Below are 23,519 nucleotides of genomic sequence, written 5' to 3'. Positions count from 1 at the left end.
AGGATAATTAAGGAAAAATTCTTCTAACCATGTGGGCAACTCTATCTATTTACTTACCCATCTTTTTTTAAACTATTTATCTATGTGGATATTTTTATATTTATCACAAGCACATGCAGGAAAAACACTCAGATCTCACTGATTACTATTCTATAAACTGCTTCTCTTACTGAGGGATATTTTTAAATGTTTGAAACAAATTTTTATGACTGAAGAGCATTTTATTACATGGAAGTATTTCCTATATATTTAATCAGTTCTCTATTGTTAGATATTTAGGCCAATTTCTAATTTTTTTTTTTATAAGCCATCACATGTAGAAATTTTGTAGTGAAATCTTTTTATGTATTTTATTTCCTTGGGAAAAATTGCTAGGAATGAGACTACTGGATTTAAACACTTGTACAATTTTTAAGCTTTTAGCTAAAAGCTAAGAGTCCTGATAAATTGTCCTGTGGAAGAGTAGTAATAATTTGTCTATTATCAATGGATATAAGTTTCTTTTTCTCTTCACTGTTTCCAGTGCTAGGTACCATCTCTTAAAAAAAAAAAAAAAATTTTCCCCCCAATTCAATAGAGATAGAAAAAACTCTCTGTTTTGAAAAAACTGTTTTTGAAACTCTTTCAGCCTTTGAACTTTCTAGATTCTATTGTTATCTGGTACAATACTATCGCTTTGTGTTTTGAGTACTTGGTTGGCTGATTTCCTGCCTTAGCAGCGTTGGAAGAGTTTGAGAATAGGGCATTTCCTGTCCACAGGTATGTTTTGGGGGTGCTTGTGGATGTTTGTTGAGCTTAATTGTACTTGAAAGGCATGTGGAGTTTAGAACCTTGTCAACACAACCAGTGGGCAAGTTACTCTGTTCTTGCAAGTTACTCTGTTCCTACTAGTTGCATAATAATGAGTACTGAGTACTGATTTAATAATTTAACTGAGTACTGATTAAGTGTTAGCACTGCATTAAGTGCTTTGCATACTTAGCTGGTTTGAGCCTCACGACAGCACTCTGAAGAAGGGATAATAATTATCTCCATCTTGCCGATGAGGAAACTGAGAGGTTATGAAACTTGCCCATGGTACAGGGCTGTAAAGTGGCAAAAACAGATTATGAACTCAGGATCATCCAGCTCCCAAGCAGTTTTATCATTCCTCCTCTGCCCTCTCCTCTCCAGCTTCTTATTATAGATATTTTAAAGTATATGTAAAAGTAGAGACAACAGCAGAGTGAACCTTGGCATACATACCACCCAGCTTCAACAATGATCAATATGTGGGCAATCTTGTTTCATCTGTCTTTCCCTCACTGCCACACACCTGTCTTCCCTTGTTGGATTATTTTAAAGCAAATCAGAGATACATTAATTTCTTTAATAAGTATTTAAATACATATCTCTAAGAGATATAAATTCTGTTTTTAAAATCTAAACCACAATATCATTATCACACTTGCTGCTGCTGCTGCTGCTAAGTCGCTTCACTCATGTCCGACTCTGTGCGATCCCATAGATGGCAGCCCACCAGGCTCTTCAATCCCTGCGATTCTCCAGGCAAGAATACTGGAGTGGGTTGCCATTTCCTTCTGTAATGCATGCATGCATGCTAAGTCGCTTCTGTCGTGTCTGAGTCTATGCGACCCTATGGGTAGGAGCCCACCAGGCTCCTCTGTACACAGGATTCTCTAGGCAAGAATACTGGAGTGGGTTGCCATTTCCTTCTCCTGTCACACTTGACACTCTAACAATTTCTTAAGATTGTCAGATTCCCCTGATTATCTTTCCTGTGATTTTTACTGTCGGTTTGTTTGAATCAGAATCCCTGCAAGGACTACCCTTGGTATTCTAAACTTTCCTAATCTCAGCACAGTGTTCCTTTCCTCCCCCTGCTTTTCCATGAGGCCTGTCCTTCTCAGAGACAGAGTTACTAAGCTGGAGGGACTTCAAATTTTAAAATAGTTCCTATGAATTGAATATCTAGTTTGCATCTCCCCAGAAGGAAGCACACTGAATAGTTAAAACTTGAGAAGCACTGGGTGTATGAAGACCAGTGGAGAAAATACACTGCCACATGGGTTCATTATCCCTCCTCCCTGAAGCTCACCAGTGCATATTCATCAGGTGGCTGAGAACTCCCTTTGTTCTTCTGCTTATAGGATAAGGCTCCATCACAGCTATGGCTAAGTCTTCTCACTTATAGGGCCAAGTCTCATCAGATATAAGTGATGTGTGTGTGTTGTTTGTTCAGTCGTGTCTGACTCTTTGCGACCCCGTGGACTGTCACCCTCCAGGCTCCTCTGTCTATGGGATTTCCCAGGCAAGAATACTGGAGTGGATTGCCATTCCCTTCTCCAGGGAATCTTCCCAAACCCAGGGATTGAACCCAGGTCTCCCACATTGTGGGCAGATTCTTTAATGTCTGAGCCACTAGGGAAACCCAGAAAGTGATACTGGCTTGAAAATCCTGTCTTGAGCCTTGAGCTTAAAAAATGAGACATGCTGGCCTGGGTGCCCCTTCCGTGATGCAAGAGAATAACTTGGAAATGGGAGCCACAGGCTTGTTATTTTCATAATGGTCACGACTTTGATAGAATCTTTTGTCTTGAGCACATTTTCAAGGTTTCATGTTTGTTTTGGTTCTGTTTTGAACTTGAAGGTCTAGTGATCCTCCACTGTGTTCTGGCAGATGGGAATTCAACCAGAAGTCCTGAAAATGATGGCCTTCTCTGTGGAGATCATGCAGAAAACTGCCCAGGTAATGCATAACTAGTGATGTCGTTGTATTTCATCAGCTTTGTATTCAATCTCAGAAAGCTGAATTCCCTAAATTTTAAGTTGTTGATAATACAGTAATCATAAAACCAGATAGTTTTTTGAGCACTTGCTAATGTACCAGGCACTGGGCTTTACATACAGTAATGCATTCACTCCTTGCAAGAACTCTATGAGCTAGTAACACTTTTTACTTTTTTCAAGGTGAAGCTAGAAAGAATATGTAATTGCCAAAGGTCACATCGCTGGTATACTACAATTCTGGGATTCACACTCAGGTCTTTCTCATTCCATCATAGACATGACTTCCAGCCTCTAGCATCATGTGATATCTTAGACTAGATTCATAGAAAGTTGGCACATTCTATTCAAATTTTATTTTCTATTTTATAACTTAAAAGAAGGGAAGAAGTCATCAATTTTTAAAACATATTTTACCTTACAGATGCTTGAATTAGTATTCTCAAAGTTATTAGTCTGAGGCAGAGGTCAGCTTTAGTAGAGTCAGATAGTAAAAACTGAAGTTTTATGGGGCTTATGGTCTTTTTTGTAACTACTCTGCTCTAACCACTGAAAGCAGACATCAGTTCAGTTCAGTTCAGTTCAGTCACTCAGTCATGTCCGACTCTTTGCAACCCCATGAATCACAGCACGCCAGGCCTCCCTGTCCATCACCATCTCCCGGAGTTCACTCAAACTCATGTCCATCGAGTCCGTGATGCCATCCAGCCATCTCATCCTCTGTCGTCCCCTCTTCCTCCTGCCCCCAATCCCTCCCAGCATCAGAGTCTTTTCCAATGAGTCAACTCTTCGCATGAGGTGGCCAAAGTACTGGAGTTTCAGCTTCAGCATCATTCCTTCCAAAGAACACCCAGGACTGATCTCCTTTAGAATGGACTGGTTGGATCTCCTTGCAGTCCAAGGGAGTCTCAAGAGTCTTCTGCAACACCACACTTCAAAAGCATCAATTCTTCGGTGCTCAGCTTTCTTCACAATCCAACTCTCAGCCATAGACAGTATGCAAATGAATGGCTTTGGATGTCTTCCAATAAAACTTTTTTTTAGAGGAACAAGCTGTGAACCAGATTTGGTTTTTGGGTCACAGTTGACTGACTTCTGGTCTAAGGTCTGTCTGTCATTTACATATTGTATGGTCTGATCTTCTACAGGGGCCGTTTCTTATTTCAAAACAAAACACAACACAACATAGGCCAATTCTGAAAGTAGGGCAGAGTGGAGAAGAACCTCTGGAAACTTCTCTGAGCTGCAGTATGGTGACCTGGTGCAAGTACTCCTTTCCTAGTGTCCTGGCAATGTTGTAACTGAGCCAGGAACACGCTGAGCAAGTCATCCTGATGTGAGTCATCAGTGCTAGCCCAACTTTCCTCTTTCCTCCCTCCCATTAGTGGGTGGTCTGGAGAGAGCCCATGGGCTGTGGAGTCCACGGCTATTTTAGATCATGATGATGTGGGTCTTGTCCCCTGTGTAGTGAGGAGGACAAAGCCTACTTTATGTGTGTGCTTTCCTTCAGTCTGGTTTCATATGTCTTAAATGACACTTTCACATTTCCTTTGGGAGATTATTCTGTAATCTGATGATTGACAGGGTTAAAAAATATTACTTATCCTCCTAAATGTATTTTTAAATTTTGTTATTATCATGAGCACTTTTAACAACATTTTTAGTGCACAATACAATATTACTGGGGCTTCCCAGAACCCCCCTGCCAGTGTGGGAGACTAAGAGGCCTGGGTTTGATTCCTGAGTCAGGGAGATCCCCTGGAGGCGGGCATGGCAACCCACTCCAGTATTCTTGCCTGGGAAATCCTATGGACAGAGGAACCTAGCAGGTTACAGTCCATAGGGCTGTAGAGTCAAAGACGATTGAAGTGACTTAGCATATATTATTAACGATAGCCTCTGATGTTGGATAGTAGATCTCTAGAAATTATTTATCTTACAGAACTGAAGTTTTATAGCCCTTGAACAACAAACAAGGCCTCTCTCCACAACCCCTGGCAACCACCATTCTACTCTGTTTCTGTGGATTTGGCTATTTAGATGCTCATATAAGTTGAATCATGTATTACTTGTCCTTTGGTGACTGGTTTATTTCTCTTAGCATAATGTCCTCCAGGTTCATCCATGTTGCTGCATATTGCAAAATTTTCTTCTTTTTAAAGACTGATTAATATTCCATTGTCTGTATATACTGTATTTCCTTTATCAATTCATCTCTTGATAAATATTTTCACTGTTTCCACATCTTGGCTGTTGTGAAAATGGTACAATTAACATGGGAGTGCAGCTTCTTTTTTGAGATCCTGATTTTTGGATAAATATCCAGGAGTGGTATTGTTGGATCATACGGCTGTTCCACTTAAAATTTTTGAATAAACTCCTTGCTGTTTTCTATAGAGGCTGTAGATTGCCCTTTCAGTCTATAAATTGTTGGTTTCCTAGTTTGTTTAAGATCACAGGTAAGCCTGACATGAACTTGGAAAGACTGGCTCTAGAATGTGTATTGTTAATTCCCATGGTAATATTCTAGAATCACTTTAGAAGACCAGAATGCTCAATATATGAGAAAAATTCTGAAAAAAAAAAAACAATTGCTTGAAAGTGCAAATGGCAGTAGTTTCTTGAAAGAGAAATTAATGTAAAACAGGAGCAGATTGTATCTGTTGAGTAACTATGTGACCTTGAGCACATTGCTTAAGCTTTCAAAGACTTAATTTGGAACCTATAAAATAAAGAAGTGACTTTCAGTGGTCCCCAACCTTTTTGGCACTAGGGATGGATTTCATAGAAAACAATTTTTCCACAGACTGGGATGGGGGTGTTGTTTGGGGATGATTCAATTACATTACTTGTATTGTGCACTTTGAAAGTGAAAAAGTGAAAGTATTAGGAAGTCAGTCCTGTCTGACTCTTGTGACCCTATGGACTGTAGCCTGCCAGAGTCCTCTGTCCTTGAAATTCTCCAGGCAAGAATACTGGAGTGGGTTGCCATTCCCTCTTCCAAGGGATCTTCCCAGGGACAGAACTCAAGTCTCCAGCATTGTAGGCAGATTCTTTACTCTGAGCCACCAGGGAAGCCCATTGTGCACTTTATTTCTATTCAAATGCTGCTGATCTGACGGGAAGTACCGGTCTACACCCTGGAGGTTGGGGACCCCTGAATTAAATGATTTTTAAGAGTCTTTCTTGTTTCTAAATGATTTCAGGATTTTACTTGCCAACAGCCCCAGTCTTTAAGCATTCCATTTTTAGTCCATCATTTTCGACCTTGAATGAAACATGTATTCAGTTTGTCAGTACTTATGAGCTACCTACTATACAGGAGGCCCCGTTCCAAGTGCCCAGGATGCAGCAGTGAACAAAATGGTCAAAGATGAGGTCACAAAGATAATAGGAAAAAAGAGGTAGAGGCCATTTACTGAGATGAGGAAGGACAAGATTTGAGGGGGTGGAAATTCTAGGTTCCATTTTGGAAGTGTTAAGTTGAAATGCCAGTTAGACATGTTAATGAGGCAGTTAGCACGGGAGGAAGAGATCTGGGATGGAAACAAATTTGGGCATTGTTATCATTAAGCTGTTTGAGGCCAGGAAACCCCCAGAGAGGAAGAGGAGCAAGGAGAAAAGCTGAAAAAGTGTTGCACCTCCATGCATTGCAAAATTTAGGAGCTGAGGGAGTTGAAGTCAAACCAGCCAGGGAGAATGAGCAAAGGAGGCATCACCTGCACTCTTGAAAAACAAAAAGAAATACAGTTTTTTTCCTGTCCATTCATATTTACCTCCTAGCCAAGAATAATTTTACATATATGAAATACACTCAAATCTCAACACTGAATTCTTTCTTCTTCCTTTAAAAGGGCTAGAATGAAAAGTGCAGCTGTAAGTGAATGTCCACTCCTGTAAGCTCACAAATGGTTAACACAGTCCTTCTGGGTAAAAGACTTGCTGATGAGGCCTGATGGCCCTCTGTATAAGCATATCCTAGAAGCTCAGGAGGGTAACAAGTACATCTGTGAGATTTATTTTTCTTTTCCTGGAGAAATAGACCAATTCACATTTTGACAAAAAACAGCATTGAACATAAGACAAATGGGAACCCTCAATTACAATACATTTTCTGATGTTGCACTTTTTCAAGAACATCCTGAATTTACACTCCCCTGTCCCATGGAGATAGTTATCAAGATAAGAAGAAAAATTAACTTAAAAAATATAAAACCTTCTTCCTCCCCTCTTGGTTTAAGAAGGTTGTAAAATGAAGAAGTCCCTACTGGGAAGATGTCTAAAATATTAAAGTCTCAGGCTGTGCTTCATAGTCTAAGAGGAAACTTTTCTCCAGATTCTGCTGTGACCATTTGAACTGTTCAGTGCACTGATTGTTTCCCCCTCTTTTTAGGTCAGATATCTGTGTAGGAAGGTCAATTTATAACGATTTTTTTTCCTTCCTCTCTCTCTTTGTTAACACTTGTGGGACTTCTATCTCAAAATATAAAAAGTTGAGAAGTTTAAAGTGTTAGTTGCTCAATTGTGTTCGACTCTTTGCGACTCCATGGACTTTGGCTTGCTAGGGTTCTCGGTCCGTGAATTTCTTCAGGCAAGAATACGGGAGTAGGTAGCCATTCTCTTCTCCAGGATATCTTCCTGACCCAGTGATCGAATCTGGGTCCCCTGCATTGCAGGCAGATTCTTTACCATCTGAGCCACCAGGGAAGCCTGAATTTAGTTCCCCTCTTTTAAATCTCTTACCTAGAGATTTAACTATGTATTTAACTAAAGGTTTAGAGATACAAGAGGTTATAAATACTGTAATGAGATTTACCAAAAAAGCATTATCCCAGTAACTGATTTCAGAAGAGTTGCTGATATTGATATTATTTGCAAAATCATTAAATAGATTTTTCATACCTTATCAGAATAGGTAAGGAACGATTTTATGAAAATAAGCCTAATGTATTAATTGTGAAGAGTTTTAATCACAAAGGCATGACAAAGCCTGCTTGGCTGGAGAATAAGAATTAAGTACAGAAAGACTAGGGCTTCCCAGGAGGGGCTAGTAGAAAAGAACCTGCCTGCCAGTGCAGGAGACGTAAGAGACATGGGTTTGATCCCTGGGTTTGGAAGATCCCTTGGAGAAGGGCATGGCAACCCATTCTGGTATTCTTGACTGAAGAATTCCATGGACAGAGGATTCTGGGGGGCTACAGTCCATAGTGTTACAAGGAGTTAGACACGACTGAAGCAACTTAGCACATACACACAGAAAGACTAAAGAACCATACTGTTTGATCAAAGCATCCATCAAAATGAGGAAAATTCTATATTTAAACTAGGTTATCTGGGTGTCTGCTGTATTCCTCCACTTTAGTTTGGCCCAAGAAAATCCATCACATCTCTTCTAATGATTCTTATGACTCCCAAAATGTGACCACTTCCTATCTACCTGCCCATACTATCAAAGAAAGATATTCTTACTTCTGATCCCTCTACTAACTCTTGGAATCACATTTTGACATCATTGACCTCCAGTAGCCCTGGTGGTTTCTTATTTAATTGGCTGTAGAATCTTTGGAATACTGTTTCTCATGAAGAGTTTGTGATATGTTACCTGCCGTGCCCATTCACTTAAAAGATTGTGCTGTGATCTGGTACATGCAAGTTTCCCATGTAATTGTGTGGAACAAACTCATTCCCAGAGAAATGATTTGGTTTGGGGAGTGTGAGTTGGAAAAGAGCAAGTGGGAGGGAAAAAGAGCAATTAAGTTCCACCACCCCTAGTATTTGGAATAGGAAATGGCACCTCACTCCAGTATTCTTGCTGGGAAATCCCATGGACAGAGGAACCCGGCAGGCTACAGTTCATGGAGTTGAAAAAGAATCAGACACAACTTAGTGACTAAATAACAGCAAACAAACCTCAGTATCAGAGAAATCTTCATGGCTGTTACATTTTTTAGACCATGCCATTCACTTGTCAATAGAGAAACACAATACGTAGGACTAGTCATTCTTTTGTCATAAGATTAACTTTTCCTTTTTCTTGATAAATATCTCTGGAATGGAAGGATAGACTTTACTGTCCCCTTCCCTATGTCATCAGGTCTCATGATAGGCAGAAAATGTTGGATTTCACAGCCGTTCAATTTTCAGAAAATGTGACCTTGACGAATATTAGATGAAAGCAACTGGAATTTTAGGTGCATTTCAAAGGAGGAAATGCTGATAAAGCCTTCTCATTTCCATGCAAGAGAGAGAGAGAGAGGCTCCCATTTAGCTTTTTTGCAGGGGAGTGGGGAGTGGGGAGGGCAATATGTATGATTAATTTTTCTTCCAGGTTTTAAATTTCCATAGAGAAATCATAGGACGTTTTCTGCTTGGTGACATGGAAGGGTTTTTAAATCCAAATAATGCTGGGAATATTTAAGGGCATGCTTATTTGGCAAAGGAGAGAACTCTGTGAGCAATCAAAACAGGACTTGGCAACCCTTTCCCTGGCATGGATTTGTGTTGCTTGGATGAACCGAGGCTGATCAAATCACTGCATCCAGCAGCTGCTGGTTAAGGCGCTCTCTGGTATCTTGCTCTGTATGGTGTTTATTAAAAAGGCTGGCTATGTTTAGCAGGGCATGGCAGCCAGAGGAATTAGTGGAGTTCAGGATACAGAGCCATATAGCTTATATTTAAAGTCAGGTGTGCTTTACAAAGTAGAAAAGACCTTTCTGGAGCCCAGCAGATCCGTCAGTAAGTCTCACTGCTTCTTTATTAGAGTGTAGTTGATTTACAGTGCTGTGTTAGTTTTAGTTGTACAGCAAAGGGATGAAGTTATACATATACATATTCTTTTTCAGATTCATTTCTCATATAGGTTATTATGCAGTACTGAGTAGAGTTCCCTGAGCTATACAGTAGGTCCTTGTTCTTACCTGTTCTTTTATTTTATTGTATTAATCATGTTTTAAATTTTCTGTATTTTATGATGGAAATGGTACTGATGATTCTCTATTCTTTTTATTCATCTCCTTGCCCTCCATTCCCCTGCCCCAGGCCTGTATCATGTATGTCTGTGTGGCTCAGACATGCCTTAGTTTCCTCCTTTCCCCCTTGGCATCTTACTTTAATCCATTCTGTGCTTTATTGTCTAATACATTGGCAAGATGCTTCACAGTTTAGTTTTCACACATACCATTTAATTTAACCTGTAAGAACCTTCTTCAACTCTCTCCCACCTCATTCAAGGGTAAAACTTCAGCCTGCTGACGTTTGAGGTCTCTGACTTCCATTCACAGCCATCCTTGGCTGCTCTCCTTCAGGTCTCTTCCATGTCTATTAAATCTGCCTCCCTCCTCCTGCATAAGGCTGGCATATTCCTGAAGACTAAGTTTGCACTCTTGAAATTCTCCACAACTCTGTTGTGTGCTCACCATCTCCTAAAAGTGTTTCCCAGGTGGCTCAATGGTAAAGAGTCTGCCTGCCAATGCAGGAGATGCAGGAGACGCTGGCTTAATCCCTGGGTCAGGAAGATGCCCTTGAGGAGGAAATGGCAACCCACTCCAGTAGTCTTGCCTGGAGAATCCCATGGGCAGAGGAGCCTGGCTGTAGCCCATGGGTCACAAAAAGTCCGACATGACTGAGCACGCATGCTTGCATCTCTTAAAAAAATCTGCATTGTCCAGAATTTATGTTTTAATTAGATAAGCCCTCTTTGTACTGCTGCAAGACTTCTCTTAGAATTGTCAAGATTTTAAAGATTCTAGAATCAACTCATTTACCAAGGACTTTATTGTCCCATGCACTTTGCTAGGAATTTGCACATGAAGTGAAGTGAAAGTTGCTCAGTCATGTCTGACTCTTTGCAGCCCCATGAACTGGAGCCCACAGGCCTCCTCTGTCCATGGAATTCTCCAGGCAAGAATACTGGAGTGGGTTGTCATTTCCTTCTCCAGGGGATCTTCCCAAGCCAGGGATCAAACCTGGGTCTCCTGCATTGCAGGCAGCTTCTTTACCAATAGCACCACCTGGGAAGTTAAAAATTTCCACATGTATTTTTTTACTTGAGCCTCTCAACAGCTCTTTAAGGTAGATGTTATCATCTTCAATTTCCAGATGATGGAACTGAGGCTCAGACAGCTTAATTAGCTTGCCTGGACCCATATGGCTCTTGTAAAGCAGAGCTGAAAATGAAACACTGATTTCCTTCCTTTTAAGCCAGTGTTTTTTCCACTGATTCCAGTGTATCACACTGTTTATGTGGTTACTATGGTTGTTTTTACTGGTTTGTTGCTTATTATTGAATTAAATTTGTTCTATCATGCCAATGTAGCTAGTTAGATAGGGTATCTCTTATTTCTTTGAAGTTTTCTAATGCTTACTATAGGCCTCTGGAAAGAGGAAATACTCAATGAATGGAAGTTGATTTTCAGTCAATCAATTTATTTGCCAAAATACACAGATCTTTGCCTTTGAGACATTTTGCAGTTATTTATGGGAGAGTCCCATTGACTGGCAGGCATGGGAGCAAATGTCTGGCACGTACAAGCAATCAACACGACTGGTAATCAAGTCACCGACCAAAACCAGGTCAGCCAGTTCCTCTGCAACGTTCTTCCACCCTCTGAAACTCTGTGACCTGGCATCCCAGGAATTTCCTCTGTATCGATCATCCAGAGTTCTTTGCGAGTGTCCTTTGTGGTGACCCTGGGCAGCTATATATTTACTCATTTCATAATATCAATTAAAAGTTTAGTGGTCATTGCTATCTCTAAGCTATATATTTACTCATTTCATAATATCAATTAAAAGTTTAGTGGTCATTGCTATCTCTAAGCTATATATTTACTCATTTCATAATATTAATTAAAAGTTTAGCGGTCATTGCTATCTCTAAAAGGATCGTTTAACGTCATTGGGGTGCCAGTGCCATACCAAACCTAGTGTGAAGTGGTCTTCTGCGGTGACCACTGTGGGCTTTCTGATTTCACAGGTGTCTGAGTCCTGCAAGCTGTTGGTCATACCATGACAATGGAAAGTCCAACTCTGGGTCAGCTGGCTAGTTAGCTGTTTCTCTGGGTGTGGGTAGGTGTTTATTGTGAATCAACCCATGAAACAGCTAGTTAGCTTTTTTTTTTTAGTGTTTCTCTTGACAGCTCTTGTTTATTGAAATTTTTTACAGGTAAATGATGGAGAAATTGCTCCATATTATCGCCCCATTCCGCTAATTGAAAAATTAGGCAATTAAGATTCTAAAAGGTAAGAAAAAAGTCAGTATAGGGAACGAAATCCTGGATATGAAGCTTCCAGTCTTTTCGTTCAGAGCAGGAAAAGCCCTCCAGGGATCCAATGAGTAGGGTAATCTCAATTCAGAGGAGCAGGACTTGTGAGTGCCTCAGGCAGGGAGCAGCTACCTGCCTAACAGAGTGGAGCAGTCAAATGCACGGACTGCCTGGGTCTGCGTCCCAGCTCTGCCAAATACGAGCTGCGGGATGTGGGAAAGTAACTTATCCTTCATGTGTTGTTGTGCTTTGTTCTTGTTCAGTCACTGCAGCACTCCAGGCCTCGCTGTCCTTCACCCTCTCCCGGAGCTTGCTCAAACTCATGTCCATTGAGTCGGTGATGCCATCCAACCCTCTTGTCCTGTTGTCCCCTTCTCCTCCTGCCTTCAGTCTTTCCCAGTGTTGTGCTGTGCTCATCCATAAGTAGGAGTTAGAATGGTGCTTCCCTCACAAGGCTGTTATGAGTATTAAATGAGCTAATACAGCCCTCTCTCCCAACCTGTGGGTTCCAGTTAGCATCCTCAGATTCAAGCAACCAAAGAGCCAACCAAGCAATACCAAAGGCTGACTGTAAACGCCATTTATATAAGGGTCCTCAGCATCTGTGGATTTTGGTATCAGCTGGGGTCCTGGAATCAGTCTCCTCAGATATTGTCTCTAAATAAAGCTTAGTGACCAGCATCTGGCATTTAATAAGTACTGTGTTTAAGTTTTAAAAAAGGAAAAGAAGAAAGCAAAAACAAATGAACAAACAAACAAAAACCCTCTTCTCTTTTCAATGCCATCAGCCCCACACCTCTGACAATCTTTCCAATCTTCTCTTTTATTACAATTATGTTTACCCTTTAAACAGCGCTGACGTTTCTGAGAGGTCGTTTAAACAGAAATCTTAGTTAAAATCTGAAACGTTCCTATCACATTCCCCAATAGCCAATCTCTAGGGCCAGTTTCTGGTCCCCAAAGTCTAATGTATCAGTGTGGAGAGAAGAAGCAATGAGAAATTGGAGTATATTCTATAGAAACACTGGCAACACCGGTAGGAATATAATTCTATTATATTTACAAATGTGCATTGAAAGTGAGTTGATTTACTGAGTCATTTCTCCTTCTTCAGTTAGCACCACACAACCAAAGCGAAGAGGCCACTTCTCTCGGTGCCCCAAGCAGTACAAGCATTACTGCATTAAAGGGAGATGTCGTTTCGTGGTGGCCGAGCAGACGCCCTCCTGCGTGTAAGTGGAGCACGGAGCCTACAAGCCAAGGGGTACAGACTGGTGCTGGCTTGGGGTGGGGGGGTGACAGGAGTGGAAAGTCTGAGCTCACCCAGCCATCTGTCGGGTGCAGTTTTTCCTGGTCCTACCCACCCCAACCCCCCCGACTTGTTTAGGGGCAGTGACTTATGGAGAAACTGACGCACACTTTCTTGCTGAAATCTGAGCATACGAGAGTCCGGATCGCCTTGGGGGCGGGGAGGGGGCGTGTTCCTCTGCTGTCTTGAGCAAGCAAAACTGTTTCTGTCTAGTGTTAAGGATGCTTTTCAGCTCAAATAAACTCTGCTGTGGTTCAAACTCGAACACATTCTTCTGGCATTTGTTAGGTAGTTTACTGTGAATGTAAATATGAAGGAAATTTCTGCCAAATTCAAACCTACTTTTGCAGGTGTCAATTAAGTGCATGGAAATCAGTCCTATTTTTAGAGATTCATAAAGCCTGTTTAGTGCAGCAGGGAACTGGGAGGAGAGTTCTCGTTCCAACTCTTGGTAGATTGAGTCCAAGTTTAATTTTACTCAGGCACAAACAAATTTTTTGCATATCTTAAATATTTATTTTCTGCTAAAGATGTCTTGCTAAAGTGCTGAGACCTTACCTCGTAGAGGAACAAGGTGATTTTTTAAAAATATAATTTTAATCTAATGTTCATAGAATATTTATGTTCTCCTGTGAAGTCGCCCCAGTATTCTTCTCCCCACCCCCACCTCCCCCACAAGTATCTCAGGACAGTGATTGCAAGCCCTGATATAGTGGGAAATTGAAGCGTTGAGGACTTCTTCAAAGTTAGATTATAATTTAATTTAATTAAAAAAAACAATATAAATAGTTAATACTTAGAGGGGAATGAGAAAAAAGCCTAATGTAAGGAAATAAGGAAAATGTGGTTACATGTGTTGGGAAAGAGCTGATTTTTTAAAATTTCATTTAATTGCTTACTGGCTTGGGAGAATATAATGAATCTTTAAAAGATTAATGCCTCTTAACCCAGAACATTCCTCTTACTGGTCCCTATGTCTGTACATGTATTGTTCTTTAATATCGATGCCTTTGAGAATGAAAACCACAGCTGCAATCTACCTGCCTGGTCTTCACAGGTGGCTCAGTGGTATAGAATCTGCCTGCAGTGCAGGAGACAAGGGTTCAATCCCTGGGTTGGGAAGATCCCCTAGAGGAGGAAATGGCAACCCATTCCAGTATTCTTGCCTGGAAAAGTCCATGGACAGAGGAGCCTGGCAGCCTATGGGTTACAAAGAGTTGGACATGGCTTAGCAACTAAACAACAACAAAATTACCCAGCCTGTCTCCCTCAGTCAGGGGTTAAAACCCATTTCCTCCAGAGCTCCTCTGATGCTGCCTTAACTTTCTTTTTCAATTGTTTTATTTTGTTTTTCTTTTATTAGGATCATATTGCATTTACAAACTAATTCCGGGAGAGCTGACATCTCTATATGTAAAGGAAGTCATGGTCATGCTTTGAACCATAAATGTCTCTTCTTACTTGTTTCCAGAATAATCATAACTTCTCAGCAGATCTGATTTCTAGTCTCCTCTCTAATATCAGCCTGAGTCACTCCTCTCACTGACCTTTTTGGTTATATATATGTTTTCACTGAAGTATAGTTGAATGGCTTGACTTTCCAGCCATTTCTCTCACCACATTCTCAAATGTCCTTATGAAATCCTACATTCTTTTGCAGGGTTTATTAGATAAGCTATTCTCATAGTCTGGAAAGTTTATTCTTATTGAAGCTTTAAGATACAGCTCAAACATCAGCTTGCCCTGGATCCCTGCACTGACTTGAGTTGGATGTCTTTCCTCAATGATCTAGTCACATTTCAATGAAAAGCTCTTTCCCCCTGGAATATCACTGTTGGTTTCTCTGAACCTCCTTTCTGTGACTGTGAGCTCCTAGAAGGCAGGGATGATGGCTTATTCGTTCTCATATTCCAGTGCCAAGCACAGTGCCTAGAATTTACTAGGTGCTCAAGAAATGTCTGATGAATAAATGAACAAGACCCTCTGTCACAGTTCATCTAGTGCTGTGCCGCATGCATGCTAAGTCACTTCAGTTGTGTCCCACTCTGTGAGACCCTATAGATTGCAGTCTGCCAGGCTCTTCTGTCCATGGGATTCTCCCAGCAAGAATACTGAGTGGGGTTGCCATTTCCTCTTCCAGGGGATCTTCCAGACCCAGGGATCAAAATGGTGTCTCTTACACCTCCTGCAATGCAAAAGGCAATGCTCAAACTACCGCACAATTGCACTCATCTCACATGCTAGTAAAGTAATGCTCAAAATTCTCCAAGCCAGGCTTCAGCAATACATGAACTGCAAACTCCTTGATGTTCAAGCTGGTTTTAGAAAAGGCAGAGGAACCAGAGATCAAATAGCCAACATCTGCTGGATCATGGAAAAAGTAAGAGAATTCCAGAAAAACATCTATTTCTGCTTTATTGACTATGCCAAAGTCTTTGACTGTGTGGATCACAATAAACTGTGGAAAATTCTGAAAGAGATGGGAATACCAGACCACTTGACCTGCCTCTTGAGAAATCTGTATGCAGGTCAGGAAGCAACAGTTAGAACTGGACATGGAGCAACAGACTGGCTCCAAATAGGAAAAGGAGTACGTCAAGGCTGTATATTGTCACCCTGCTTATTTAACTTCTGTGCAGAGTACATCATGAGAAATGCTGGACTGGAAGAAACACAAGCTTGAATCAAGATTGCCAGGAGAAATATCAATAACCTCAGATATGCAGATGACACCACCCTTATGGCAGAAAGTGAGGAGGAACTCAAAAGCCTCTTGATGGAAGTGAAAGAGGAGAGTGAAAAAGTTGGCCTAAAGCTCAACATTCAGGAAACGAAGGTCATGGCATCCGGTCCCATCACTTCATGGGAAATAGATGGGGAAACAGTGGAAACAGTGTCAGACTTTATTTTTTTGGGCTCCAAAATCACCGCAGATGGTGACTGCAGCCATGAAATTAAAAGATGCTTACTCCTTGGAAGAACAGTTATGACCAACCCAGATAGTATATTCAAAAGCAGAGACATTACTTTGCCAACTAAGGTCCGTCTAGTCAAGGCTATGGTTTTTCCTGTGGTCATGTATGGATGTGAGAGTTGGACAGTGAAGAAGGCTGAGTGCCAAAGAGTTGATGCTTTTGAACTGTGGTGTTGGAGAAGACTCTTGAGAGTCCCTTGGTCTGCAAGGAGATCCAACCAGTCCATTCTGAAGGAGATCAACCTGGGATTTCTTTGGAAGGAATGATGCTAAAGCTGAAACTCCAATACTTTGGCCACCTCATGTGAAGAGTTGACTCATTGGAAAAGACTGATGCTGGGAGGGATTGGGGGCAGGAGGAGAAGGGGACGACAGAGGATGAGATGGCTGGATGACATCACTGACTCGATGGATGTGAGTCTGAGTGAACTCCGGGAGATGGTGATGGACAGGGAGGCCTGGTGTGCTGCGATTCATGGGGTCGCAAAGAGTTGGACACGACTGAGCGACTGCACTGAACTGAACTGAACATCTCCTGCACTGGCAGACGGATTCTTTACCACTGGGGGCTTCCCTGGTGGCTCAGACAATAAAGAAGTAAAGAATTTGCCTGCAAAGCAAGAGATCCGGGTTTGATCTATTGCTGTGCTAAATGTCAAATCCAAGGCTTTAATCTGAACCAGGAACACCTTCTTAGTGGTGATATGGTACAAGACCGAGGAGGGCAGTGGGGTGATGGGGAGAAAGAACACTGGAGTCTTTGGAGTAAAATATACCTAAGATTTTGGTTCAACCAACTATGAGCAGCAGTAACAATGAGTTGGTTACCTTTCCTGGGTGTTTAATTATCTCTAAAAGAAGATAATAATATCCTTCTGTCAAGTCTTGAAAATTAAGCAAAATAATACATCAAGCAAAAATATTTATTGTGGTACCCAGCACAGAGTAAATATTCCATAAATGTGCTATTGAATTGAATGGGAGCTATTCAACTAGGCTTCACCTTTTAGGTGATTTGGTGTAGCACAGATTCAGGCAAAACTGTCTTGCCGTGGGCGATTATGCCATTTTGAGAAACCAGAAATTTCTCTTTTTGCTTGGAATCATAGGAGTTTGTGGACTCCTGTCTTTATATAGAAAACCAAAGTGTGTGTTTCAAATAACTCAATCCCTTCTTAATCTTCTCAGTATCTTTTTTTTTTTTGGAGGGGGGTGCTGGGAATGGGGATGATTTGTTTCCAGATACATAACTTTTATTTTAGATGGCACAGCTCACTTGTTATTGTTTAGTCATTAAGTCATGTCCGATTCTTTGCCACCCCATGGACTGTAGCCAGCCAGGCTCCTCTGTCCATGGGATTTCCTAGATAAGAACACTGGAGTGGATTGCCATTTCCTTCTCTAGGGGATCTTCCCAACCCTGGGACTGAACCCTTGAACCCAAGTCTCTTGCAGGAGACAGGCGAATTCTGTATCCCTGAGCTACCTTGGAAGCCCAATAGCTCATCCGGTAAAGAATCTGCCTGCCAGGCAGGAGCCTCAGGAAATGAGGGTTTGATCCCTGGGCAGTGTTACATGGGGTTGGACAACTTGGGAGCCAGACTTCCTGCATTTGAGTCCTAGCCCCCACTCACCTACTTTCTCTATATCTCAGTTTCTCCATCTTCCAAAAGGGGTCAATAATACTACTTCAAAGGTTGTTATAAGGATCAATTAGTTAATACTTATAAAGTTCTTACAATAGTGCCTAGTGATTATTTCAGAACAAAGATCCCAAAGTCCTCAAGGGTCATAGCATCTTTAAATGTTATTTTTAACTTATGAGATGTTTATTAAATAAAAACTCATTCATTTGCTCAACATTTATTAAACATTTGCTAGCATCTTTCACCCTTTCCTCTTCCTTTCCCACTGAAATGACCATTAGCTGATACGTTATTAATTAGATGAGCAGTGAAATAACATGAGTCATTGTAACTAGCTGTGTAAGGGTTTGACCTTCTACATAGCTTCACTGGGTTATAACTAATAGGAAGGACTGCTTACTGAGAAATTCATTTAAAGCATGGGTGAGTAACTGAAACCAGAGTTTATAATTAGGAAAAACATTCTAAAAGAGTAGCAAGTAATTACCATGTACTTTATGGGCAAAGTTATTGTTTAAAAATGAAGTATTTAGTAAATTTGTTAGAGAAACATTCCAGCTAATTAGAAGAGACTATATTTGTAGATTTTAATTATAACCTTAAAAAAAACCCATTTAAGCCTCCCTCCCACACTTGCAATTAAAAGTGATTCTCCCCCCATTTCCAGTTCTATGTGCAAGAGATTTTTTGATATTTCAGATATTTCTAAGCTCTCTTCCTGTTATTTTGACCTTGCAATGAAGAGTCTAGCTATCTTGCAGGAAGCAATTTTCCCTCATACATCCTGGGGTCATTTTGCAATAGATGGCCTTATGTGGTTTTTTTCTCCTTTGCTTGCATAGAGCCTCATCTTTCAACTGATGGCTGTGACTGAGCTAGTTTTTCTTTTTTTTTAAATCATTGTAGCAGCTACAATATCATCAGTCAGGCACCTCCTTACTTGAGAAATAAGGCTTTGTGGGAACTAACTGCCTTGGCTTTTTGTCAGACATAGACTCTAGAATGGCCTGGCAATAGATATCTTCTTAAACAAACAATAGCAACAAAACATGAAATTACACAGTCATCTTTCTAAGAAGCAGAGCTTCATCTTTCTGAGATTTAAATAATTATGTATATGACCAGTATCTCTTTGTGTTTGGCATGAGTCTGAGGAGAAAAAAAAAAAAGATATTTTTTAGCCAAAAGTAGTGATGTTACAACATATCATTTTGGTTTTCAAATATCTTCAGACAAACTTTTTATGCATCCTTTAGGCATCTGACACAAGTCAGGGACTGCAATGGACAGTCCCCAGATTACTGAATTTTAGGTGGTTGAGTGCTGCTTGGTCAAATGGCTCTGTACCTTCAGACAGGGGGCATCTGCTAAGTTGAGGTCAACTCAGGACTGTATTGATGAAGTTGATGAGAGGATGAGAGGGGAATTGGGGCATTTGGAGAGCTTGCTGATTTCTGATTACTTCACTTTGCCATGGCCATGCAGCAAAGGGGCCTTTAGAGAGCAGAGGGATAGGTGGGGCTTCCCAATAACTCAGAGGGTAAAGAATCTCCCTGCAATGCAGTAGGCACAGGTTTGATCCTTGGGTGGGGAAGATCCCCTGGAGGAGGAAATGGCAACCCATACCAGTATTCTTGCCTGAAAAATCCTATGGACAGAGGAGCCTGATGGGCTACAGTCCATGGTGTCCCCAAAGAGTCAAACACGACCAAGCTAATAAACACACAGGGAATGGTGCACAGATCTGTGGCTTTAGAGGATCAGATAAAGGAACTGGACAGGACATCTTTTGTGTTTTGAGGGGATGCAGTTGGGGAGGTGGTGAATGGAAGAGACTTACCTAATCTGTGACTCCTGCAAGCATTAGAACCAGAACTGATGTGTAGAAGATCAAAAGAGAGGCCAGGGGGTGGGGGAAGGTGTGTGGAGAGGAATCCCATAAAATAACATTTACAGAGCTTTGTGTACGTTCCATGTTTGATCGTATAAAATCATATACTTTAAATCTAATTTCTAATAGCAGAACTCAGGCACACTGAAACTCTTTGTATCGCCCTCTGATGAAATGGGAAATCCTGGGGATTTTTGAATTCCCTGTCCGGGGATATTTAAACACTTGAGAGTGCTGTATAGGGGATTTTATCACCCCTTCCCTTTCAAACTCAGAATCTAAAATTTCAAGGTAGATTTTAGTGTTACCCTCCCCGTTTATTTATCTTAGACATATTGTTGATGATGTTCAAAGGATGACAGATTTTTAAGCAAAGAATGAAATTTCTCATAAACACAGTGATTGTACAGCTTAAACACATTTTGTTTAAAGGAATTGTACCCTTTGTTAATTCCAAGTAATGAAAAAAGTGTTAATTTCTTCAACAAAGAAATAGTAGAGATTCTTAAAAGTCTTTTACTGTTTGAACTTGTTTCCCTGTTTTTGTTCTATTTTTATAGCTGTGATGAAGGCTATGCTGGGGCCAGGTGTGAGAGAGTTGACTTGTTTTACCTAAGAGGAGACAGAGGGCAGATTTTGGTGATTTGTTTGATAGCAGTTATGGTAATTTTTATCATTTTGGTGGTCAGTATCTGCACATGCTGTCAGTAAGTATTTTTAAATTTAATTTTAAGGAAGTCTAAAAACTTTTATCTTTCCTTTCCTATCTTCTTTCCTTCCTTCCCTCCTTCCTGCCTTTTCCCTTCCCCCCTTTTTTAATTTAAATTACTTTTTACAGTTCACCATCATTTATTCTGAAGCACACATGACATGATTTTTGTCCTTTTTCTAAGCATAATTATTATAATTAAAATAAAATTTATATAAATACTCTGAGAAAGAGGAAGTAGGCAAAATGGAAGAAGGCGACCCAAATATATAAACTTCTAGTTATAAGATAAACAGGTCATGGGATGTAATGTACACATAGTGATTATAGTTAATAACACAGTCTGGAATATTTGAAAGTTTCTTAGAGAGGAGATCTGGAAAGTTCTCATCACAAGAATGAAAAATTTTGTAAGTGTAGAGATGGATATTAAATACTAAACTTATTGTGGTGATCATTTTCAATATAAACAAATATCAAATCATACCTGAAATGAATAAAATGTTATACATCAATTATATATCAATTTAAAAAGTCAGTTTTGTGGTTCAGTTGTTAAGTCGTGTCCAACTCTCTGCAACCCCATGAACTGCAGCACACCAGGCCTCCTGCCTGGACCTTCACTGTCTCCTTGAGTTTGAGCTGTCGTCCCCTTCTCCTCCTTCCTTCAGTCTTTTCCAGCATCAGGGTCTTCTCCAGTGAATCAGCTTTTCACATCAGGTGGCCAAAGGATTGAAGCTTCAGCTTCAGCATCAGTCCTTCTAATGAATATTCAGGATTGATTTCCTTTAGGATTGACAGGTTTAATCCCCTTGTAGTCCAAGGAAACTAAAAAAAAAGTCAATTATTTAGCCCTAGAGTCCATCACATTTTATGTAAGTTTGTTAATAGTTTAAACAATACTTTTCTTAAACTATACTACACAAAAACTTTGAAAGATAGAAACAAAAGTATTTTTTATTCATCACATTAAAATAATGAATTTTATTTACAAAAGATGCCTGCACTGTCTTTATTTTTCATTATATACCTCAACTTTATTAATCAAGAAAATCCTTGTTTTTTCTCTGAGACAGAATGGCTTAGTACAATGCTTTAGTTTTGGAAACTCATCAAATTTTTTATCAGGCCAGGACTCCCACACAGCGTGCTGAAAAAGCATTTTCTTAAAATGCTACCTTCATGTCTCGAGAAGCCTCCTAAACTGTACTTTAGACTGTGTTTCTCATTACAGGAAGGTGTTACATGATTCCTTTCATTACAGCATTCTTGGTAGAAAAGCGTTAACACAGCTACCAGCTGTTTAGAGAGATTTTTGTCCCAGCTGTGCCATCAAACACATTTGAGAACTTGGACAAACTTCTTAATCTCTTTAAACTTTAATTTTATTTTCTGTAAAATGAGAAGATTAAACTCTCATTTACAAATAATCTGTAGGATTCCTTCTAGCTATAAAATTGATAGATATTTATAACATTTTACTTCCTTTATGGCAAAAAGGAATTTTAGAATGCCAAGTTTGGAGCAGCGCTGGGAAATGCTCTATTTTACTACATTCATTTTGTATCATATTTTAAGAAAACTGGACTGCACTACAGAATATCTAATACATTTCTTAGTTAATTTATCTAGAAACTTAATTAACATATTCAGAGATTACCCTCATTCTCTTAGTTTTATGTCAGTTTCCATTTTGTACTATCTTTTATTTACATACTAAATAATGCTTATCAGTCTATTTTGTAAAATGACTTGACCTGAAAAGTTTTCCTGTGCTTAACAAGCTCTAAACACAACCAAGTTCTATGTTCCTCCTATGTAGCTATAACTACATTCTCTCTGTGCTTTTCTATTGTAGCTGTTTGAGCCTAGAGAAAGGGATGGGTTAAGACAGACCTAAAAAATTTTTTTTAATGAACCTGTACATTTTTACCAGTCTGGAAATAAGATCATAGGCTTTCTTGATGTTTAATTTTGTGACTGCATTAACTAAAAAGACCACTCTAATTTCTAACACTTTGTTTTCCAAGTCCTCTTCAGAAACGTCGGAAAAGAAGAAAGAAGGAAGAAGAAATGGAAACTCTGGGTAAAGATATAACTCCTATAAATGATGATATTCAAGAGACTAGTATTGCTTAATGGTAAGTATGATAAACTTAGTAGATGGGGAGCTCTTCAGGTGACATTTGCCTGGTGAAGTGGGGTTTAATTGCATCCAGTAAATCATTGATTGGAATTTGATTATGTTTAAAATATCTAAAAATAAATTGACAATTTTTCCATTGAATCTGAAGCCAGATAAAAGACTTTATCATATCTTTCTTTTGCATGGTACCAGCGATAGAATATAGAATTTTACACAGTTTTTCTGATGCACTTAGATCAGTCTGGTTTCTAGTTCTGTGTGGTTGTGGTGGCTATTTTATATTCTTATAAAATATTATAAGATATTTGATATATTTTTCACTTGGGGACACAAATAAGAAAGATTTTAGTTTAGACATCTCACATTGAAAGGAAATAGCAAAAGCAGTGTTTTGATAATAACCACATTTACGGAGCATTTACCACATTCCAAGCACTGTTCGAGGCTCTTTTAAATGTTCCATCATTTGAGATCCGAGCAGGAATCACAAATTCTCTCAGATGATCCAACAAAGACATTTTGATGAAGGGGCTGGGAGGGCAGGGTTGAGGGGACTTATAGGAATATTGAGGCTCCCAGAGTCTAGCAACTGCTGGAGGCTGTCCCCCACCTGTGCCTGAAAAAGCAGAAAAACACTTACCTTGCCACTGAGAAGCTGGCTGTGCTCTAGGGCCCACCAGGCAGAAGCTGTAGCTATGGATGGGAATAGCCAAGGTCAGCACCTGAACAAGGAAGGAGGCAGGAGCGGGAGAAGAATATCCCCAGACCTCTGTCCTCTTGCCTTCAGATCTTCA

The 23,519-nt window shown here is 40.1% G+C and overlaps 1 protein-coding gene across 1 annotated transcript in view; it reads left to right on the top strand.

Moving 5' to 3' along the window:
- The window catches only part of BTC (betacellulin), a 45,643-nt gene that overhangs the window by 20,654 nt on the left and 1,470 nt on the right, over positions 1-23,519 (top strand). Inside the window, exons 2-5 of the mRNA XM_068975602.1 lie at positions 2,651-2,749; positions 13,165-13,282; positions 20,431-20,577; positions 22,610-22,720. Of these exons, the coding sequence (XP_068831703.1) occupies positions 2,651-2,749; positions 13,165-13,282; positions 20,431-20,577; positions 22,610-22,718 (473 nt within the window). The 3' untranslated portion in view covers positions 22,719-22,720. The remainder of the gene's footprint in view (positions 1-2,650; positions 2,750-13,164; positions 13,283-20,430; positions 20,578-22,609; positions 22,721-23,519) is intronic.

This window comes from Capricornis sumatraensis, chromosome 7 (assembly GCF_032405125.1).
Source record: "Capricornis sumatraensis isolate serow.1 chromosome 7, serow.2, whole genome shotgun sequence".
Taxonomy (NCBI): domain Eukaryota; kingdom Metazoa; phylum Chordata; class Mammalia; order Artiodactyla; family Bovidae; genus Capricornis; species Capricornis sumatraensis.
Note: the sequence above shows the minus strand (reverse complement) of the source record. Positions and strands in the feature narration are given on the sequence as shown.